At 35.6% G+C, this 19,386-nt stretch overlaps 2 protein-coding genes across 2 annotated transcripts in view; one reads left to right on the top strand and one right to left on the bottom strand.

The window, feature by feature from the left end:
• The first annotated feature begins 1,581 nt into the window (after nt 1–1,581).
• Nucleotides 1,582–16,287, top strand: LOC109034401 (beta-1,4-N-acetylgalactosaminyltransferase bre-4). Its single transcript, XM_019047524.2, has 7 exons — nt 1,582–2,064; nt 4,450–4,676; nt 5,222–5,285; nt 5,996–6,238; nt 7,277–7,463; nt 8,025–8,243; nt 9,594–16,287. The coding sequence occupies exons 2-7, from the start codon at nt 4,485–4,487 to the stop codon at nt 9,724–9,726; spliced, it is 1,038 nt and encodes a 345-aa protein (XP_018903069.1). The 5' UTR covers nt 1,582–2,064; nt 4,450–4,484; the 3' UTR covers nt 9,727–16,287.
• Nucleotides 16,288–16,591: 304 nt separating this feature from the next.
• Nucleotides 16,592–19,386, bottom strand: part of LOC109034408 (potassium channel subfamily K member 1) — a 128,119-nt gene continuing 125,324 nt past the window's right edge. The window contains exons 4-5 of the mRNA XM_072299420.1: nt 18,670–19,068; nt 16,592–17,535 (exon numbers count right to left, since the gene is read on the bottom strand). Coding sequence (XP_072155521.1) covers nt 17,342–17,535; nt 18,670–19,068 — 593 coding nt within the window. The 3' untranslated portion in view covers nt 16,592–17,341. The remainder of the gene's footprint in view (nt 17,536–18,669; nt 19,069–19,386) is intronic.

Below are 19,386 nucleotides of genomic sequence, written 5' to 3'. Positions count from 1 at the left end.
CAAGGCCGATGGAAGCTGAACATTAAAGTAGCGTCCCCGCTTGGTTTTTCGGTTTTCCTGTGCCGCTACTGCAGTTTCGACCGTTAAGGCCGTAGTTTAAGGGCGCTAAAGCCAGGATTGTATTTCGCAAATGGATAATTTTTGCAGAATAATTAAAAATTAAGAAGCAGGAGAAATTTAACTAAATAATAAAAGGAACTCAAATCAACAGTATATTGCAAAACAATTTGGAAAATCTCGTCATGTAACACAGAAGATTCGAAAACGCCTTCAACTGAGGTGTGATACCGCACGCGTTCCGGAGAGTTCAAATAGTTGTATCCCTGCGCCTTAGCAAGGCGATGGAAGCTGAATATTATAGGCGGTTGTAGACCTCCATTCTTGGGGGTGCCCAGAGGTGGAAAACGTCGGAGACCGGCTCCAAAGGGGACGGTCGCTTAGGGGAGGCCTAAGTTTCAGCCCTCAAGTTTTATCCCTTCCCTACCCTCCTTTCTCTTTTTCTCTCCTTCCTCTCCTTCCTCTCCACTGAAATACCTGTTAAATTCAATTTAGAAAATGTTTAGCAAAACTTTCCATTAAAACTACAATCTTACCATAAAAAAAATAGTGGAATCTTTGTAAACTACGGCTATCAATTTTAATTCTGTTCAAAACATTTTTAATTAATTGCTCGGATTTTTTCTCAGTATGAGCGAATACAGAATCTCTAAAAGCAGTAATTTCACGGTTCCGATACCTAACCGTGCTTAATTTTTGCTTGGAGGTGCCTGGCACCCACTGGCACCCCCGTCGAACCGCCTATGTTTTTAGTAAGCCTCAGGTCAATTTGACCTGATTTGGGCATTCGAGTGTTGAAGCTCTGTCAATGATGAGTTAAGGAGAGAGATATACATTGATGGCCTCAATGGGAAACCACGTAATTCCAACGCAGAGTTTCAAAATTTCCGCTCTTATTTAATGTTTTGAAGTGAAATAAGATAACTGCATAGCTTGAAATCCATGAAAAATATTCTGTGTACATAGAATAAAAAATCAGGGAAGTTTTCAAGAAATTACGCTGACTAGTTTTTCAAAGAAAAAAGAAAGGATGCCAGGAAGTCTGCAATATGTCACAAATGGAAATACGTGGTTATTCGCACTTCGGTCATTGACATAATTTCATGATACCACTGTAAAAAGTTGATAGGTCAGATGTTTTCGAGTCTACTCTAAAAATCCTCTCTAAACATTACAACATTTTTTTAAGACTTCTTATTTGATAAAAAAAATATATTATTTAATGTAGGAAAACAGGTGGTGATTTTTAAAAATTATTAGCACTCATAAGCAGTTCAGGTTTCGTGCATTTTCTTTATAATTCATAGGTTTACATTACGCTCACTCAAATAATTCTCTAATTTTTCCTGCATTTATCCCTTCTACGTTTTACGCTCCCTCGGAACAGTTGCGCTAAATTAAAAATTCCCGCTCAAAATTAAAATGGCGCGCTTTCTTTCCGATTTGTTGACTTGCGAATCAGCACCTTCCGACGTTCGATGATCCGCCCAAAAAACCGTTGACTTCGAAATCTCTTATCACTCTTCTCTCGGGCGGGCCGAAGAACTGCTGACCAGGTTCATTTCATCTTTTTTGAACCGAACCAAATGGCAAATACTCACTCCCAGATCTGAATCGAACAAATTAAGTACTCATTTACTTTAGTTCATTATATCATCCGGTTTCCTTACTACTTTTAGTTTTTAGTTCCTCCGTGTTTTCAACGATCAATTATTCTCTGTAGCCAAACTGTGATAACACTCTCTCACGCCCTACGTTAGTGTCGTTAGTTGCGTATTACCAAAACTAGTTTTCATGGCAATCTCCTATTTTGCTATGATGCAATTTGTAGTTTGAGTGTGGTTGAAATCTTTACTTTCCCAAGTTAATTCACCCGGAGCTTCTGTGGATGGTTGTCTACTCTCTTCCTAACCAAGTGGAGTCTTCGATGGCATGACGAGGGATTCTTCGCTGAGCTCTTATGATCTTCCTGAAGTGTTGAACCTCTCAGAGACTTTGGTCTGGCAGGTATGAATTGCATTCTTTAAGCCCTATTTTATTCAGGACACCTCACTCTCTCCTTTCAAGTAGGTGAGAAATTGTGATAATTTGAGGCTGACAATCCATTTTGTCTTATCGCATCAATCTCATTAGGCAGGTATCAGCTTAGGATTGTTGTCAAATCAAAATCCTTGCTAGATTCTACTACTTTGCCGAAACATGCAGTTTCATCAAGTAAAGATCTAGTTCAGTTACGCCAGTTGGTCTGTGCCATTTTGGCATATGGTCATATCTCGTATCTCAGTTAATACTCCTAAGCTCCTACCATTGCAGCTCTAATAGACCGTATTCGATAACGGTTCGATGTATCGTTTGGTTCAAAACAATAGCACATAACCTCAAACCAAACTGTAAGGATTTAAGTTGGAAAAGCTGAAATTGAGAAAATTCCTAACAATTTCACTTTAAATTGGCATTAGGTACGCAAAAGAATAAAAAATCTGTTACTAAAGACCCGTTCTCTCAGATTTCTGAATTTACTTTTGAGGCTATGTTTATATTTTGAACCAATCGATATCGATACAATCTCAGCCGTTTGATGTATCGAATACGATCTATAAGGGAAGTATGTGTTATGATCAGGTGTGGCACGTGTTAAAGACTGTAATTATTTTAGTAACTACCTTGCATTAAGTGTCAGCTTTTTTAACAGATAAGATTGAAAATCTCATCACAGCTATGCTGACATCGATGATACATCTGAACTCTTCTAATCCAACAAGTTTAATTTTCATCGCACTCCTTTCAAATTTAAGAACTGGCCAGAAACTTTAACTTTCTCTAAAAACCATGAGCTTTTAAGAATTCTTTTCTTCTTTGACCAAGTCAATTCTAGAGTCAATGCCGAATGCGTTTACGCCTTTTTAGACTGCGATAGAAGATCACTGACGTTAGTTTAGTAGCATTGAAAGTAAATGCAAGAATCAAGATGGCAGATCTTCTGTTGCAGTCTAAAAGTTTGTAAGCTTGTATTTCATAGATTTCAGGTATAAGTGGCAAAATAGCATAGAGTCGCAATGTAGGTGGGAGAGCTTGCGCCACTTTTAATCATTTTCCAGGTCCCGAATTTCAAGACTCCTGTGTGACGCTCGGTCACTTTTTTGATGCATGATCGATTCTTTGCGGTACCCAGCCATCCAATATAAACCAAGAAGATAGGAACTACCATGTATTCCACACCACCATTTTGGATCGAAAGTGTACCAAAAAAGTGACGCCAGCTTGGCGCACACCGGGCACAGAACTCGCCGCGCAGAACATGGCGCCAGCTCTCCCATTTACATTACTACTCTATGTACTCTATGCAAAATAAGCATGCATAGTGCAATTTTCAAATGTAAAAAGAAAAAAAATAAAGTTGCCATCACTTTGTAAAATTTAGAAAATTGAGGGAATTTTTTGTGTAGTCAGCAAGAAACAAATCCGTGAACACTTGCAAGGTTCGACGAAATGGAAGTCTTTGCATCTCTGGGTTGAATGCCAAAATGTCAGCATCACAATGTTGAAAAATTTCCTCTTTTTTCTATTCTTGTCCAAAGCAAAAGAGCCTTTTCTTTCTAACTCCTGAACTCTCAGTTGATTTTCTTAAATAACTGAAGTCTTCACGATGATATCCAAGAATCAGTCATAGCTTGATTGCCTTTATAACAACATATCGTGAAAGAAAATTGAATTCTGGTAAGTTTAAATGTTGTTGAACCCAACCTATTGATTCCATTCTGATGGAATGGCAAGCATCTAATTTTGTTGCATCTCAGCAACTAATAGTGTCATCAACTTGTTGATACAGCTGCAAAGTGACTATTTGCTCTTGCCAAACTTAGAACTGTCAACTTCTGTCAGTCAAGCCTAAAAATGACTTAAGTCACCTGCAGTCAGTCTAGTTTCCTCATTAGATCCTAACCAACATTTTTCTCCATCATTGGAAAGATCCATCTTTGAATACTCAGCTGTCATAGACTCTGTTTCCGGGTACGTTTTTTAATTTGGGCTGTTTGTTTTTAATCCAGACTGCTATCTACCTTCACAAGTTGTGGGACTCAGGCTATGATACCTATGATTATTGCTATGGCTGATTTTCTATGATATCATCAAATGAAGGAGTCAGAAAAAAAACATTACTTACTTTGAAAAATTCCCAAAAAATTCTCCAATTTAAAGTCATTCATGAAACTATCGTACTTGCTAGCCTTTTCCTTTGAATTGTTTTCCAGAGTGAGGTGTGCAGTAAGATTTTATGCCCTTACATAAAACCCTTTGGTGCTCCTATTTTTGTGTCACTATCTAAAGTTTTCCATTGACGTGACTTTACCACATTATGACGTTTTCTCTAAGTACGTTTTTTTTTTCCAGGCCACAAGTCTTACACCGATTTCAAAAATGAAAGTATGAGCCCAGATCCTGCACGGTCTCGCCGAAGATATTTTGTCATAATTTTTCTTGCCTGCTCTTTTATCGGATTTCAATATTCCTACAGCCTCATGACATACAAGAACCCATCATTTGAGCCACTTTTCGCTGTGAACTCCAGTTCTCCATATTTGCTCTCTCCAAATGCTTCTAAATTCCAATATCTTAAGGTATCCATGGCTATGCCATTTTTTTTATTGTCCTTTTCTTTTTCCGGTCAAAAGTATGCACCGATTAAGCTTACTTCAGCCTGAACATTTTTTAATAGCAGAGCTGCCTAAAGGGAGGAGGGTGGGGCTTTTATTATTATCAGTCTGACCACATCCTTACTTAAATGAAAGGATTCAATATTAAATGTGGGAAATACTCACACAAAATGGAAATACCTCTCCTATAATGTCAGTTCTTACCTTGAAAATTCGATCAGCTCATTCATGATGAGACCAAGGTTTGATTGTCTACGAAGGTTCATTATATTTCCCTCGTTTGCAAAACTAGCAACTCTGAATCCTGCTTGATTTTACCCATCTTTTCACAAGGAGAATAATATGGGCAATGCCAAATCAAAATTTTTTTTAAAATCAATTCTCTCACATCAAATCAGTAAAAAATGGGAAAAAATGAAAACAATATCCATCATATTTTTGCTATTTGAAAAATAAATTGAAGGTGTGAGTGTTTTGTTGACTCTCAAACGTATGTTTTGTTTGTGCAGATGAATGCCTCAAGAAACTCCAAGCATTCACTTAATCTATGTGCTGTTATTCCTCCTAATTTAAGTAAGTGATTATGTTTTGAATCTTCCTTGCATTTGTAGTGTAATTAGCTAAAAAAAACATTTTAAAAAAATAGAAGAATCTGAAATTAGACGTGCAGTTGTGTCAGAATGAAAATTGATGATTTTTTTAATATTCACTGTGTAATCCATTCACTCTACCGGAGTGTCCATTTACTTTACAACAAGGACGCAGTAACAGCTTCGACTGACTCTTTATGGAGAAATTTGTTTTATTAATAGCAAACTTTGGTATCGAACTCAGTCATTCCTAAATTCAGGTTTAACTTTTCTCTCCATAAGTCTGCAAAAAAAATGATTTAATGTTCTGGGCATTTGATTTTCTTGGATAATATTCAGTTCTAAGTCTGGAAATGACCTTGGTCCCTCTCCGTCACCCATTATTTTATGAAAATCTCTTGTAATCTTCACTGCTGAAGCTAAAAATAACCTCTTACAGTCTCTGTCACCTCTCAAGTTTCAGGAAAATCGAATTTTCCTAAAAGACACGCTTTTTTGGCACCCAGATAAATCAACTTTTTTAGGAAAACTCAGCTATTTCAGGATAAAAGAGGGTGTAAAAGAAAAACAAGTTTAATTCTGTGCTAAAAATGAAATGAGAAACAATATTCTAATACTTAAGTAGGTAGCATTGTCTCAGGTGCTATGCATGTGTTCTCAATTATGTGAAAAAATAATTTTAAACATTTGCAGCTGGACCGAATACAGTAGAAATCTACACTGAGCCTCTTGATAAACTTGAAGAACTTTACAAAGACATGCCTTTAATGCCTGGTGGTCGTTTCAAGCCTCAAGACTGTATTCCTAGGTATAATGTAGCCATCATAGTACCGTACCGGAATCGACAAGACCACCTAGTCAGTTTCATTCATCATATTCATCCCTTCTTACAGAAGCAGTTGATTGCATACACAATTTTTATCATAGAACAAGCAGGTAAATATTCATTTGTCTGTCTTAAGTCATATGTTTTGTCTTTGTTTTGTTATGATGTTTAGCAAATGGGTCTTTATGACTCGTTGGAACTGTAAATAAATAAATGAATAAATAAATAAATATGTATAATTTGAAAATAATGTATTTCGTGAGTATTGAAAGTGAGCTGCAAATCGTATATTTTTCAAAAATGATCTGAATGTTGAAGTTTCACTTTGCGATTTCTGCATCACTGAGCAAACAAAAGAGGAAGAAACAAAGGGTGTCACTACCGCGGTGGATGACGTCAAAAACACGACTTTTCAAATCGCGATATCTCTGTTAATATTGAAAGTAGGAAGTTGCTGTTGGGATGGATCGCATGATTTTTAGCTAATCATCAAGCATCAAAACATGATTCGATGACCAGCGCAACTAACCCATCGTGCTGCCGTGCTAAGGAAGAACGCCGTATGAACATTCGAGAGTTGCCAAATTTCCGCGAATTAAATGTACATTAGGAAACTTATGAATATTTTTTCTTGAAATTTTCAGACACTTCAGATCGAATTATAACCAAAATTATCTGAGAAAATGGCAGAAAAATATTCAATAATTTTCCTGGAAATCGGTGATTTGCCAGAGGAAATTTGGCAACGCCTGAAGGCTCCTACGGCGTTTTTCCTTAGCACGGCAGCGTGGTACACATCCCTATAAGGAGTGTGCGGGGCCTTCATTCACCCAAATGTTCAATCGAACGTTTTCGAATTAACAGAAAACCTAAAAATGTTTATAATAATTTTATTTTGAACCTCTTGTTGTATTATATCTATCTTATTTTTGAGTTCATTATTTTCATTGCACCAATGGATTTCTACCTGAAATTTTGATGAGGGAGCATAAATCATAATTCTTAAATTTACACCTTGTCTAGTGGTTCATCGTGTGGATCCAGCATAATACCAACATTGGCCTATCCTTAAAATCTTAATGTAGGATGAACTCTCTTGGTCTCTTTAAATTAAATTCACAATTTGTTTTTCATAAATTTTTTTGTAGGCTCAGATCCGTTCAACAGGGCAATGCTTTTAAATGTCGGCTCAGTTGAAGCTCTAAAGTTAGATAGCAGTTTTGATTGTTTTATATTCCATGACGTAGACCTATTACCAGAAGATGAGCGTAATCTATACACCTGTCCTGAACAGCCGCGGCATATGTCTGTTGCCATAGATGTCATGAATTACAGGTACAAATTATTTTTTTAAACCTTCAATATTCAATTCCCAATATGACTGTCCTTTGTAAGAATCTTTACAATGCTGAAGCAAAGTTTAAGAGAATTAGTCAATTGCAGTGAAGTAATGAAACGGGGGAGTGAACGGGTTGAGTGTCGGGTCAAGAAACTAGAAAAATAATTTAACTTCAGCCATCGCATCTGTAATTTTATGAAAGGAAATATCATGAACCTACATAAAATACAAATCATTCACATTTCACAGGCTAAAAAATTTCACTAGTTCAATTGCTTGCTCAAATTTCTTCAAAAAATGATAGTTTGGTGGGGATGTGTCTTATGATCTGATACCTTTACAAACTTAAATGGCTGTTAAATGTGTTATAAATCAAAAAGCTGGAAGGACTGACCTGCAGAGCAGAACATAGAAACAATTTTAACTCATTGTACTGGTCAATTGACTGCAAAGCGTCACCACTTAAATGTCAGTTATTTCACCAGATTACTGCGATTACTACATACTTATTCTGATCAAAGGCTAATTTTTTTTCTTTTTCAATCCCTACCTTCTAGATTGCCGTATCGAGATATTTTTGGTGGTGTAAGTGCCCTGACAAAAGAGCAGTTCTTGAAATTGAATGGTTTCAGCAACTTATTTTGGGGTTGGGGTGGTGAGGACGACGATATGGCAAAACGAATTCGAACCCATGGATTTCATATCTCTCGATACCCACACAACATAGCACGATATACCATGCTCAAACACCGCAAACAAAAAGCAAACCCAAAAAGGTATGTTATATTTCCAAGAAACTCTTCTAGATGATTACCCTTTAACAAACTCTGTTCTGGAGCCTCCCTCGCTGTAATGTGTTTTGAGTATATACCTATGGTAATTTCAGATAAGTCAACTGACTTTTCACCAAACCCCTGCAAAAACATTTCAACAAAAGAATCTTCGATTTTATGAGATGCTTATGGAAGCGACCCCTCATCCTCATAGCTGTGACAAGAGATCCAGAGATCCATCAGAACTGAATTATTAAACAATTTTTCAGATTTTCTGGATTTTTGCAATGATAAATTCAGAAATTTACTGACACTAGGTCTGGCAACACTTAGTAAAACTGAATACTTCATTGAAACGAAAACGAAAGCAATCACCTCAATTCTACGCTACGTTGTTTGTAAAGCTCAGTCCTAATGGGCACAAACTTTCCTGGTTTGCGTTTGTACTTCAATAAACTGTGACAAATATGTTTATCTGATTTGACCAAGCTGACTCTGTAGCTGTATATACACAGACGAAGATAGGTGAAACTTATGCTGCAAATATTTTAGAACGTCTGTAATATGACCTGTGTTGAATCTTTTCAGAGAAAATAATCGTGAGACTGCCTTAATGGAGAGTTGGCATTCAATTTTCTTCTTGCTTTATCTGAGAGTGCTTAAAGAGCTGATTTTGCAGTACTTTTCATGATTTTTTTCTGAAAGGGGAAATAATAGGAAAATAGATTTAAAAGTGAGAAAATGCTCTGCCTAGTGACATCATCTGGTGGCATATCCAATCTAAAGACATGTACTTTAGCAGATTGGATCATTTTGTCATAACTCTTCTAGGAATTGTTCAATTTATGAACCGAGAATATCCTGGTGTTCAGCTCACTCACAAGTTTCCACATCAATACAAAATTTATCTAATTTCAGACACCTGCAAATTTTCCATTCGCCAAGCAGATTTGATTGTAAAACTGCCATTGCGCGTTGAATAGGTAACGAGATGTCTTACCTGCCACTGATAGGTAGCTGCCAATGCTAAACTCTCTTTCTGCCTTCTTGTTTCACCTTGAAAAAATTGGCAGGGTGGGTAAAGGTCCATGGCATCTCAAGTGCTGAGAGGAGGAGGGATATCTTTGATTTATACAGCAGCACGGGCTTCATTCAGCAGGCAAATTATGGAAACTTCAACTGCAAATTGTGCCAAAACAGTGGCTTGTAAAAACTTAGCTCAAGTAGGCAAATTTTAAATCTATATTGCCACCAATTCTCGTAAGCAATGTGCAGGGTCCTTTTCCTCCATCTACCCTATATTTAACATCAGAGCAATTAAACGGCTACATTTTTTAAATCCGTCTTTTTCAGGTATGAAAAATTGTATCTAAGCGAAAGGAGAGTTACAACAGATGGACTGAGCTCACTTAAATATCGTCCTGTTGCCATTCGCCACTCAAAGCTTTTTATGTGGATTTTAGCAGAGTTGACTGCGACCAGCTGATGGAACTTTCTTGCACGTCTGCTCCCAGGCGTGCTTTAGGCAAGTGTCCTTTCTTTAGTTTATCATGAATCTCATCCTAAGCTTTGAGCTAAGGGATTACAGTATTCACTTAAGCCAGTTGAGCCTACATATCAAAAATATTTCAACACTTTTTTTTCTAGAATTTCTTCCTCTTTCTAGTCGAAATTGAGGAACCTGAAACGATGTAACTTTGAATGCCAATGATTGTTTCTGAAAGGTCTCAGAAGTCTGTGATCAGTTTTAATTAGTTTAAAACTTGTTAATTTTTAAGTTGTCGGGCCTGTTCTTGATTTGAATTCTGTTTGCCCGTAAGTTTTCACAGGTAAGCAGGGAATTCCCTTCCAAGGAAATTATCACAACCTTTGTCTTGAGAAGCAAGCATTCAGCAGATCTCTCAAAACCGCATGAGAGTAAATGCTTTTAAAACTTTCAGGATCTGAGTATTTTCTAAAAAACCTAAAAATATTTGCACGAGGACTTTCATTTTGTAGAACTTGATGAAATTGAAAATCAATTGTTACATCCATTTAAGTTGTAAAATAACGTAGATACCCCTTGTGTGTGACCATCTGTGGAAAAACAAATCCTAGTTCATGGAGGCAAACTTCTTCATGACAGGGATTTTTGTAAGGCTAGTCTGTGTAAAAAATTGGGTATGTTACAAGAAACCCGCTTTAATAATTCAATGAGTAATTTGTGAGTGCTTGATTACATGTTTGTGTCATAGTAGAGTCTGATTTTCCGTTTTAATCAGAGAGAGCCAAGAAATTTTTAATTAGAGCCGAGAAATGCAAAGGTAAACAATTTTTAAAAAAACAATAGTTTTTTTTAGAACTTCACTTGTTAATAAAATACTATTGTATCAATGCACCGTCATTTTGTAGTTCATTATATTTATAGCCTGGTATCCTGCCACACTCTCTCTCTGAATTTTCAATCGTTTTGAAATTTAGTTTCATAAAATTTTACCTAATGCGAGTCCTTTTTGTGCTCTTTTGCTCAAATTTTCCCTGTCTTTTTGTCACTTACTGGTATGTACCATTATCTGAATTTTTGTCAATCAAACTTAACTATACTTTCTGTTAAAATTCTATGAAAAAAGTTGAGTTTAATTGACCGCGACACCTAAAGAATCTTGTACTACTTTTTACGGTGCATTATCTATGTTGAATGTTTTCTTTTTTATTGTTAATTGATTACTCACTTATTTGATCGTGCATCCAATTTTACACTTGTTTGTTACATTAATTTTCTCATCTTTTTTCCTTTTTATTTTATTTTTTTTTTCAAGATCTGGTCCTAAAAGTGTATTGTAGAATACTATTGTTAAAATAATGCTCAATGATCTTAATGTTAGTTTTTAAGCTGTATGTTTTTCAGCTCATTTTAAGGCGGTAATCTCAAATCAAGACATTCATGTTGGCAGGTTCATCCACAAATAATCTTTTTAAGTTAAGCCTCTTTCCAGGCTTGCCACCAAGGCTTTATTTACTTGCTGACAATTTTTATTCTACATCGCATAAAGAAAATTAAAATATAAGGGGAGTGCTAAGTTTGTTTTTAATTTACTTGTTATCAACGACTCTTAGCTTGTGCCATTTGTGATGATACTCTTGTCAGAAGTGTCTAAAATTAACTTGTCTTAAAACAATTCAATTCTAAACAGTTCCCACAGAATTTTTTACTTACCAGAACCCACAGAACTCCACTCCTTTTACTTCTTTTTTACTCCAGTGAATTCCAAGTTGACCAGACATGAAAATTTGAAGAGAAATGGAAAAACTTGAATAATGCAAAGAGATTTCGAAGTCTTAGCCTCCCCAAAAAGCTACATAAGTATTCATATATTATGTATGTAACTCGAACAGCTAATCGAAGTTTCCTCTTGACATTCCTCTTTATAACGTTGTAAAATTCACTAACAAATTAGATGTGCAACGAATCAACGATTAGAGGCTGCCTATAAATGAGTTTGAAATTGTTCTTTTTTAATTTTTTTATTCCACCGATTTCATGAAAATTTTGGAACTCTAAATAGGAAACGTCAGTATTACATTTTACATAACCTCATTTCCAGTTTCGTCCAAATTGGATACCTTTGGTGAATCCATTTTTTCTCCTGTATTATTTTTTTTTTTTCAATCAGATTTTGTTTTGTCATATGTTCATACATTAGTAATATATTTACTTGCAAAAGTGCCTGAATTTTCCGCCTGTATATATTTAGGATCTGGAAACTAAAGCATCACAAACAGTGCTAATAATTAGCAACTCTCTAAGCTGATGACCTTTATCGGCAAAAATTGTGGGTAATAATCCTATATCATTGCTCAGTTAATTGTTTTTATAGTATACGCACATTGGATGTATATATAATTTTAATGTTTCAAAACATGTTTGAGATTAAAAAAATAAAAGTTGTCGTATCTTGTACAGCAATGGTAATTTTGAAACTTATTCTTTCACTGTTTTTTCAGTTAAAAAAAAAAAAATTCTGTTTTTATTCTGAATGGGAGTTGGACATCATGTATCTGGCAAAATTTTAAGCAAGAGTAAGTAGACAAATTGAAAAGTCTTGCTGCATGTAAGACCTTCATTATTTATCTTAAAAATTTCTTGGCATTCCACTCCCACTCCCTTTGAATTTAAGTACCGAAAATTCTTGGCTGTGTGACAGTTTAGTTAGCGAGAATTTCTCACCTCCTGAAGATCTGTTCAATCATTTGTTCGTTTGTTTTCTCATGCAGTTGCGTATGTTCATTCTGATGATGAAACTAATCTATTGAAGTATGTATTTCGTATTTAAAATACATGTCTGTTAAGCTAAGTCTTTAGAATTGGTGCCATTTATATTCTGTGCAATGTACAGTTTCCAGTTTGCCATTCAAAGATTGATGTCAGCATATTTGTGTTAAGCCGGTGAGCTACCCTTTATGTGTATTGATGCAAGTTCAAGTCTACTCAACAACAGCTTTCCACCTGCTTCTCAAAATTGTCTAGTCTAGAGGTGTGATATTTGGTTCTGTTCTTAGTCTAGTGACTAATCAATGAAATCTTTCCCTCAATCAAACTAAAAACTGCCCAGAAAAATAAAGAACCAAGAACGTAGAGAAAATAAATTGGAGGTATTCTTTGAAGTTTTTAACACTCATGACTCAAGTCTAATTTCAAGAAATGCTCCGAAATAATCAAATCAATATTTAATTACTATTCTTTCTTCCATCTTAGTTTGTATTATCTTTGGAAATTCATTGAAAGTTTGCTGACCATCTTATTGCTGTGGAATTATTATTTTGGAATAGATCTGTATGGATTTGTCCTTTTTTCGAGGAGGAAGTTTACTTATCGCTATTGTGGATAAATTATTACTCTACTCACAACATCTCTTTGAACTTTTTGTCATTACTTTGTGAAACAAATGGCGGGATAACTGACTTTCTAACGGAAATTCAGTGGAGAAAAATAATTATTCTGGCAACCAAAAACAAATTCTAACAGTACATTTCAACGAAATCTTAGCAAATTGCAGGGCTTTTACATCTTTATGTTTAATAGAAAATTCTTAGATTGCCATCAGAATGTTGAGTCAAAAGTTTCCAGTATTTTATCAGGTACCTTTTATAAAGGAAATGTAAAACAAAATAAAAACCTAAATACCACAATTCCGTATGCCCTTGAAAACTTTTACACCGATGGTTTTGAGAAATAGTTGGACGTCTTTAATTCTGTCCAATCAAAAGCCTTTAAAAAATATGCCACATTTTAGTCTCATAACATGCTGTGAAGTGAGGGAGGTGCATATCGAAATTCCATTCAAGCGCATAGCACCAGCTAAAAGGTCTGAAAATTGGTATTTTTGCTTAGTTTTTCTTCTTCATGATTTATTTACTTATTTATGTTTTTTATTTGAAGAACTTCAGATTATCTGTTCATTTAATTTTATCAAACTGTTAATATGTATATTAAATTCGAATTTAATCTTTGGGACTTCTAGAAAAATTTTCTCTTTTATGGCTAACACCCATATCTGTGCTATTATACTTTTCTAAGAGCAATTTTCACAATATACATACTCCTTTAATGAATAGACAAGCATATTTGTCCTCAATCAAAATCATGTAGAAACCTTTAATTTCTTCCATTTATTGTTTTTCATCCAATACCCATGACATAGTTCCATGTTGATTTGTACTTAAAAGATCAGTTTATTATCATAGTATTTTTCCAAGCATTTAAATTTTATTGGTGTTTCATTTGGCTGTGCTGATTGATTTGTTAGTATGTATCATTGTTTTTCGAGCATAGATGAAGGAGAAAAATGTTACGCCAACTTATATGACATTTAAATTATGTGTAATTTCATTTTCTTTAACCAATCTCTCATAAATATTTATGAGTTTAACTCCGTGTAGAGTAGGAAATAAAAATTTAATGAATGCTCTGGATGAATTGTTTTAACAATCGTCAGTCATGAAATTCATACGTTCATTGTTTTCCGATGTTTTTCTCTTCCATACAATACTTACTGGTACAGCCATCGAGCATGACCAAGATCTGTTAAAAACAACGCACACACTGTGACATCTGCCTAGGGGTAAAAATTGTTTGAATGGTTGCTCATTAGGAGATTCTTCATGTCGATCTTATCCTTCATGAGATGAGTAGAAGTCATACATTAGCTTTTTGTTGCATGATATTCATTCATTTTTCAACATTCAATTTTTTCAATTTTTGTCTACACGGGCAAACTAATTTAAAAACTTTCAGAACTTAGTGTATTGTCAAAGATTAAATTATTTTTTCACCACTCGAAATTAGTTTCAACCGAGCTAAAAGTAGTTTGCCTAACCGACTGAAATCAACTTGCGGAACCACTCTTGGCAAAAGTCAGGGCAAATTAACTTGTGTAGACGAATCATCAGAGTTCTTTGTCAAATCTGTCTACTTACGTTAAATATTTCTCCAAGTCTCTTCAAAGAGAGAAGTTGAGTTTTACTATCAAGGATAGTATTTCTCAGTTCTACTTAATGGCTGTATTTTTGCCATACCTCATTACCTCAACCAAATTATAAGATATTTCTTGCATATAAAAAACAGCCTGAGAAAAAGGTCCAGGTTTTAAGGTTCTCATCCAGATTGAAGTAAAGTCTCCAAATTTGAACCGTAGCAACTACACTAACCAATTTTCTTTTGAGACAGGGCATAGAGTCGTTATTTTTCTCAAAACTGAGTTTGTTGATACTAAGTGGCTGATTGTATGTGCCAATGTTTTATTTATCTTTCTCTCCCTCTCTCTCTTAGCAAAAAAGTAGTTTTTTACATTATCTCTCTTGACTTGAGGCCAGTGCAAAATGTTTTCCTTTCCAACTTCTCTAAAGCTTCAGGCTATTTTATTTTTACCTAGAGTTTGTTTGTCAATATTAATGTGCTGAAATCACCGTAAACAGATCTGTTTTTATTTTTTCTTTCTTTTTCTTTTTTCAAGGTTTTCCCTCCTTTATAATTGTATGTGCCCAAATTTATTATGGTGCACTTATTACATTACTTAATCCATTATTAACTATAGGATTTTCAAGACATACTTTCTAATTTTACCTTTTTGTGATTAAGTTTAAGAAACTTACATAACTTATAAATTTTATACTACATTAACGTGAAAATAGCAAGACTTATAACTCGCATCCAATGCAATGTATCTCTCATAATTTTTTTTTTTTTTTTTTTTTTTTTTTGTTATTTATTTATTTATTTTTTAAGAAGAATTTCCAATTCAAAAGCTAAAAATTATCACACCATCAGTTTTTAATCTTACAGTAAGATTTTTACTTCCACCATTACGTAAATTGCTATCCTGGCACAATAGTCTCTTTGGACTACCAACATGTGTCAGAAGTTTTTATTTTACCGTGAAGGTCCTGTGTCACAGGTAATGGACTCTGGTCTATCCAATAATAAGATAATCTTTGGAATGTATTTTTATGGAGTTGATTTTCCCTGTTTCGCAGTTCTGCTTTTTTTCTAATTTATCTCCAGTTTTGATTGCTCTGTTCCCACAATTTCCTGATCCTCGTAAGATGAATGTAGATTGGGAAAAGCGTCAAAGACAGAAAGCAAATTTCATAAGCTCCTGGCAATGCAAGCAAAGAAAACCACTTTTTAGCACAGATTATAGCTTTCAACTTCGTCATCAAGTTGACAAGAGTCCATTTACCTTTTTCTTTTGTTAGGCTGTGTATTTCACTCTTTGAGCATGTCTGTTTTCTTTTGATAAGGTGGTGCAATAATTAAAGTCAGGAATGAAGTCTTTGTTTTTTAGTGTTTTTTATTTTTATTTTTTGCATTTAGATTCTGAAATGTCTCGAATGAGATCCTTTTCTTCTGCGGTATGTGACATTGTTATTTTTCATCCCCAGTTAATATTTAATCTTTATAGGTCTGTGATCTAAGAAAACAATTTTTGTTCGTTTTTCTGAATATTATTAATTTTTATTGTAACCAGTTTATCAATATTGCAAAATAAATAATTGTAATGATCACTGATCTTATTTCTATTCGAAAGTTTTTGTTTTTGGTCCCGGTGAAAAATTTAAATCTCCAAATAGTTTTTAAATTACAGCTGTAGAAGGTCCTTTAAGACCTCACTTTCAGAAAGACAGCACCTACTCCAGCGTGTCATGAATATTTACTCCTTCTGACTTATTAGCATTCTGGTTTTACTGACTATCATGCAGACACAAATGTGACGTGACTGCCCTCGAAAAAAGGGGTCGTAGAGCACTGAGGCAAATTTTCGACACTTTATTTGCTCAGTCCTGTTTCATTATTACCAATGCAGACTACTGTATACGAGCTTTGAAAGGACTTTTATTAATAGGTGCCAACAGTTTAAAAAGAATTTATTTACAACGTTACAACAACTGTTTATTTTAAAAACAATATGAAATACAACAATTGTACAGTTTAATTACAAAAGGTAGTTTTCACAATAACTATCATGTCATCGCTGAAATTTTTGTAGCTATATCTTTTAATCCTAATAATCTTTAAACAAGACATGAATATTCTTGACTTGCAAGTATACCCAGGCTCACCTTGTCAATGAGCATTCAGAAGATGGATTTAAACCATGAACATGTCATGCTAAAAGATAGAAGTAGAAAATTCCTTGAAATGGATATTTTGTTTTAAATCATTCTCCTACATCAACCTAAATCCTCTCAGCTCATCTCTGTCGATCTTTAATTAACATTAGTACTTAAACTGTCAAATTTACTAAGTTTCAATACTTTAAAATCCTGATCAATGCATTCTATTTTTCTAAATCAAATCCAATGCAAAAAACTCACTGTGTTAATCGAATTTCCCCCAAACGTTTTTCTTGAATCTTACTATCAAGAATGATCACGAAAATTCTTACAGAGATCTCAAGGTTTATCCATTAAAAAAATAAAAGTCAGTATTTTAAAAAAATATCATATCAAAATTGATGTATTGTATTCTAAATTTAATGGTTCTATTTTTCAAGCTTTGGAGTTCTTTTGAGCATTTAATTGGTGCGTTTCTATGTGATAGTAATAACATCAAGTTAGGTATTTTAATCTTGCGGTGATGTCTTCTTCTCTGTATATTTAGGCCCAGAGCCGTCAGGATCTTGGAGTCTCACTTTCTCCAGATCTCTCGTATTTGTGTCCTTCTGCAGAGCGAAAAAGGTTCCTAAATTAAGTTGTGGAATATCGTGAAACACAGTCAGTGTCAGTACCATGAACATGAGTCCCACAAGCAAGTAACCTGTAAAAAACAGAATAAGAAAAATGAGCTTAAAGTATCCTCGCGGAAATCTTCAGCCGTAATAGAGGTACTAAAGGGAAATTTTTCAACACATTCAAGAGGAAGGTTATTCAAAACCAGCAATACCTCCGCCCTTCCTTAGATCCCTCTTAAATTTAACCAACCTTGTGTGCTGCAAGATGAAAAAATACATTCTCCCACCTACACCAACATTTTGAAATAAGTAATTGTTTAAAAATGAGAATGAGTGAACATTTCCAACTAAAATTCGCACCATTTTGTTCGAAATCAGCCCTATTTTCTTTGTTCTGCAGCGCAAGGTTTGCTGAATTTGTGAACATTCTTTAAAACAAATCTTTGAAAGTCTCATCATGCTGTAGCGCGTCAGGTACTCAAAAACCAGCTGATTAATTACCAAGATAACCGCCAAGACTAAAACACCCGTCACCTCCTATATTCTCTCTAGATTCCGAAGCGTTGGGTCGCTAAAAGTGATCAGCGTGACTAGAGAAAGAGACGCCCCCCCCCCCCCCCCCCAATCTCTATCTTGGCAATGTCGGAAGCTTTTACTTTCAGAACTGCAACACTCCAACAGTTGACTTAGGTACGTAACAGGTGGATGTTGAATAACTTATTGGGCATTTCGTCTCGCAAACAGACCAAAGTTTGTTTAACTTTTTTGGTTCATTATGCCACCCGAAGCTCATCATCCAAACAGTAGGTGCCCAGGCCGACAGCCGAAATAAGGGTGATGACTGCTGCTCCCTTATAATTATCCATGAGGAAGTGCAGAATCCCGAAAGTAAAAGTTTCCACCCGTCGCGCAGTAGATCGAGTCAATAAAGAAAGTCGGGCATGACATTTTTTACAAAAATTGCAAATTTTGATGTTTATTTTGTTATATTTTAATTCTAAGGGGTGTTTCTGAAAGAAAATTTTACGAGAAAACCAATGGAACTAATTTTGGAACCCTACAGTTTGTATAAACGGAGTTATAAGCGTTAAAAGTTTCCAAATTTTGTCCAACCTCTCCTATTGACTCAATACAACATGCGTCGCCAAGAGGCCAGTGAAGGGTCTCTTGTCTCTGAGCGGGACACGGATATCCCCGAGTGGAAAACGGAAGGAACTTACATGTTGTGGCGACCTTGTACAGGGGTCGGTAGGGCTGGTTGGGGGAGTCACCGGGGATGTAGTCGCCGAGGCCGATGGTGGTGAGGGAGATGAAGCAGTAGTAGAGAGAGTCGAGGTAGTCCCACTCGGGCTCGATGTAGGCGAAGACGCCGGCCGGGATGAGCATGAAGACGGTGACGCGGAAGACGACGAGGAGAGTGAGGTGGATGAGGCGGACGCCCAACGGACGGTAAACGCGACCCAGCCGCCGTTGGAGCCACTCGAGCAGCGAGCGGGTCGGCAGCATGAGCCGCTCGACCACCGCCGTGAGCATGATCAGCGTCATCGGGATCCCTACCACCGCGTAGGCCATGCAGAACAGCTTGCCTTCCTTTGAGAGTGGCGTCACATGCCCATAACCTGTTGAAAATAATTTGTTAATGACGGTATCCTCTACTCATGGGCAGGGCCCAGAAACAAATCGACGATGTAAGTCCGCAACCACGTATCTCGTTTGCGGTGTTTGAAAATCTCCGCTTTTATTTTATTTTTTTAAAGGAGAACAAAGTGACGTCATCCCTTAAGTTTTCGCAGTTTCGTTCAGGGAAGAAAAATTATGGCAGTTTTTAGGATCGCCGTTGATTAGTTTTTCATTTTATAAATGAAGCATGACAGGAAGTCTGGCACGTCGCAAACCGAGATGCGTGGTTGCGAACTTACACCGTCGAAAAGAGTCGC

Source organism: Bemisia tabaci, chromosome 4 (assembly GCF_918797505.1).
Source record: "Bemisia tabaci chromosome 4, PGI_BMITA_v3".
Taxonomy (NCBI): Eukaryota; Metazoa; Arthropoda; class Insecta; order Hemiptera; family Aleyrodidae; genus Bemisia; species Bemisia tabaci.
Note: the sequence above shows the minus strand (reverse complement) of the source record. Positions and strands in the feature narration are given on the sequence as shown.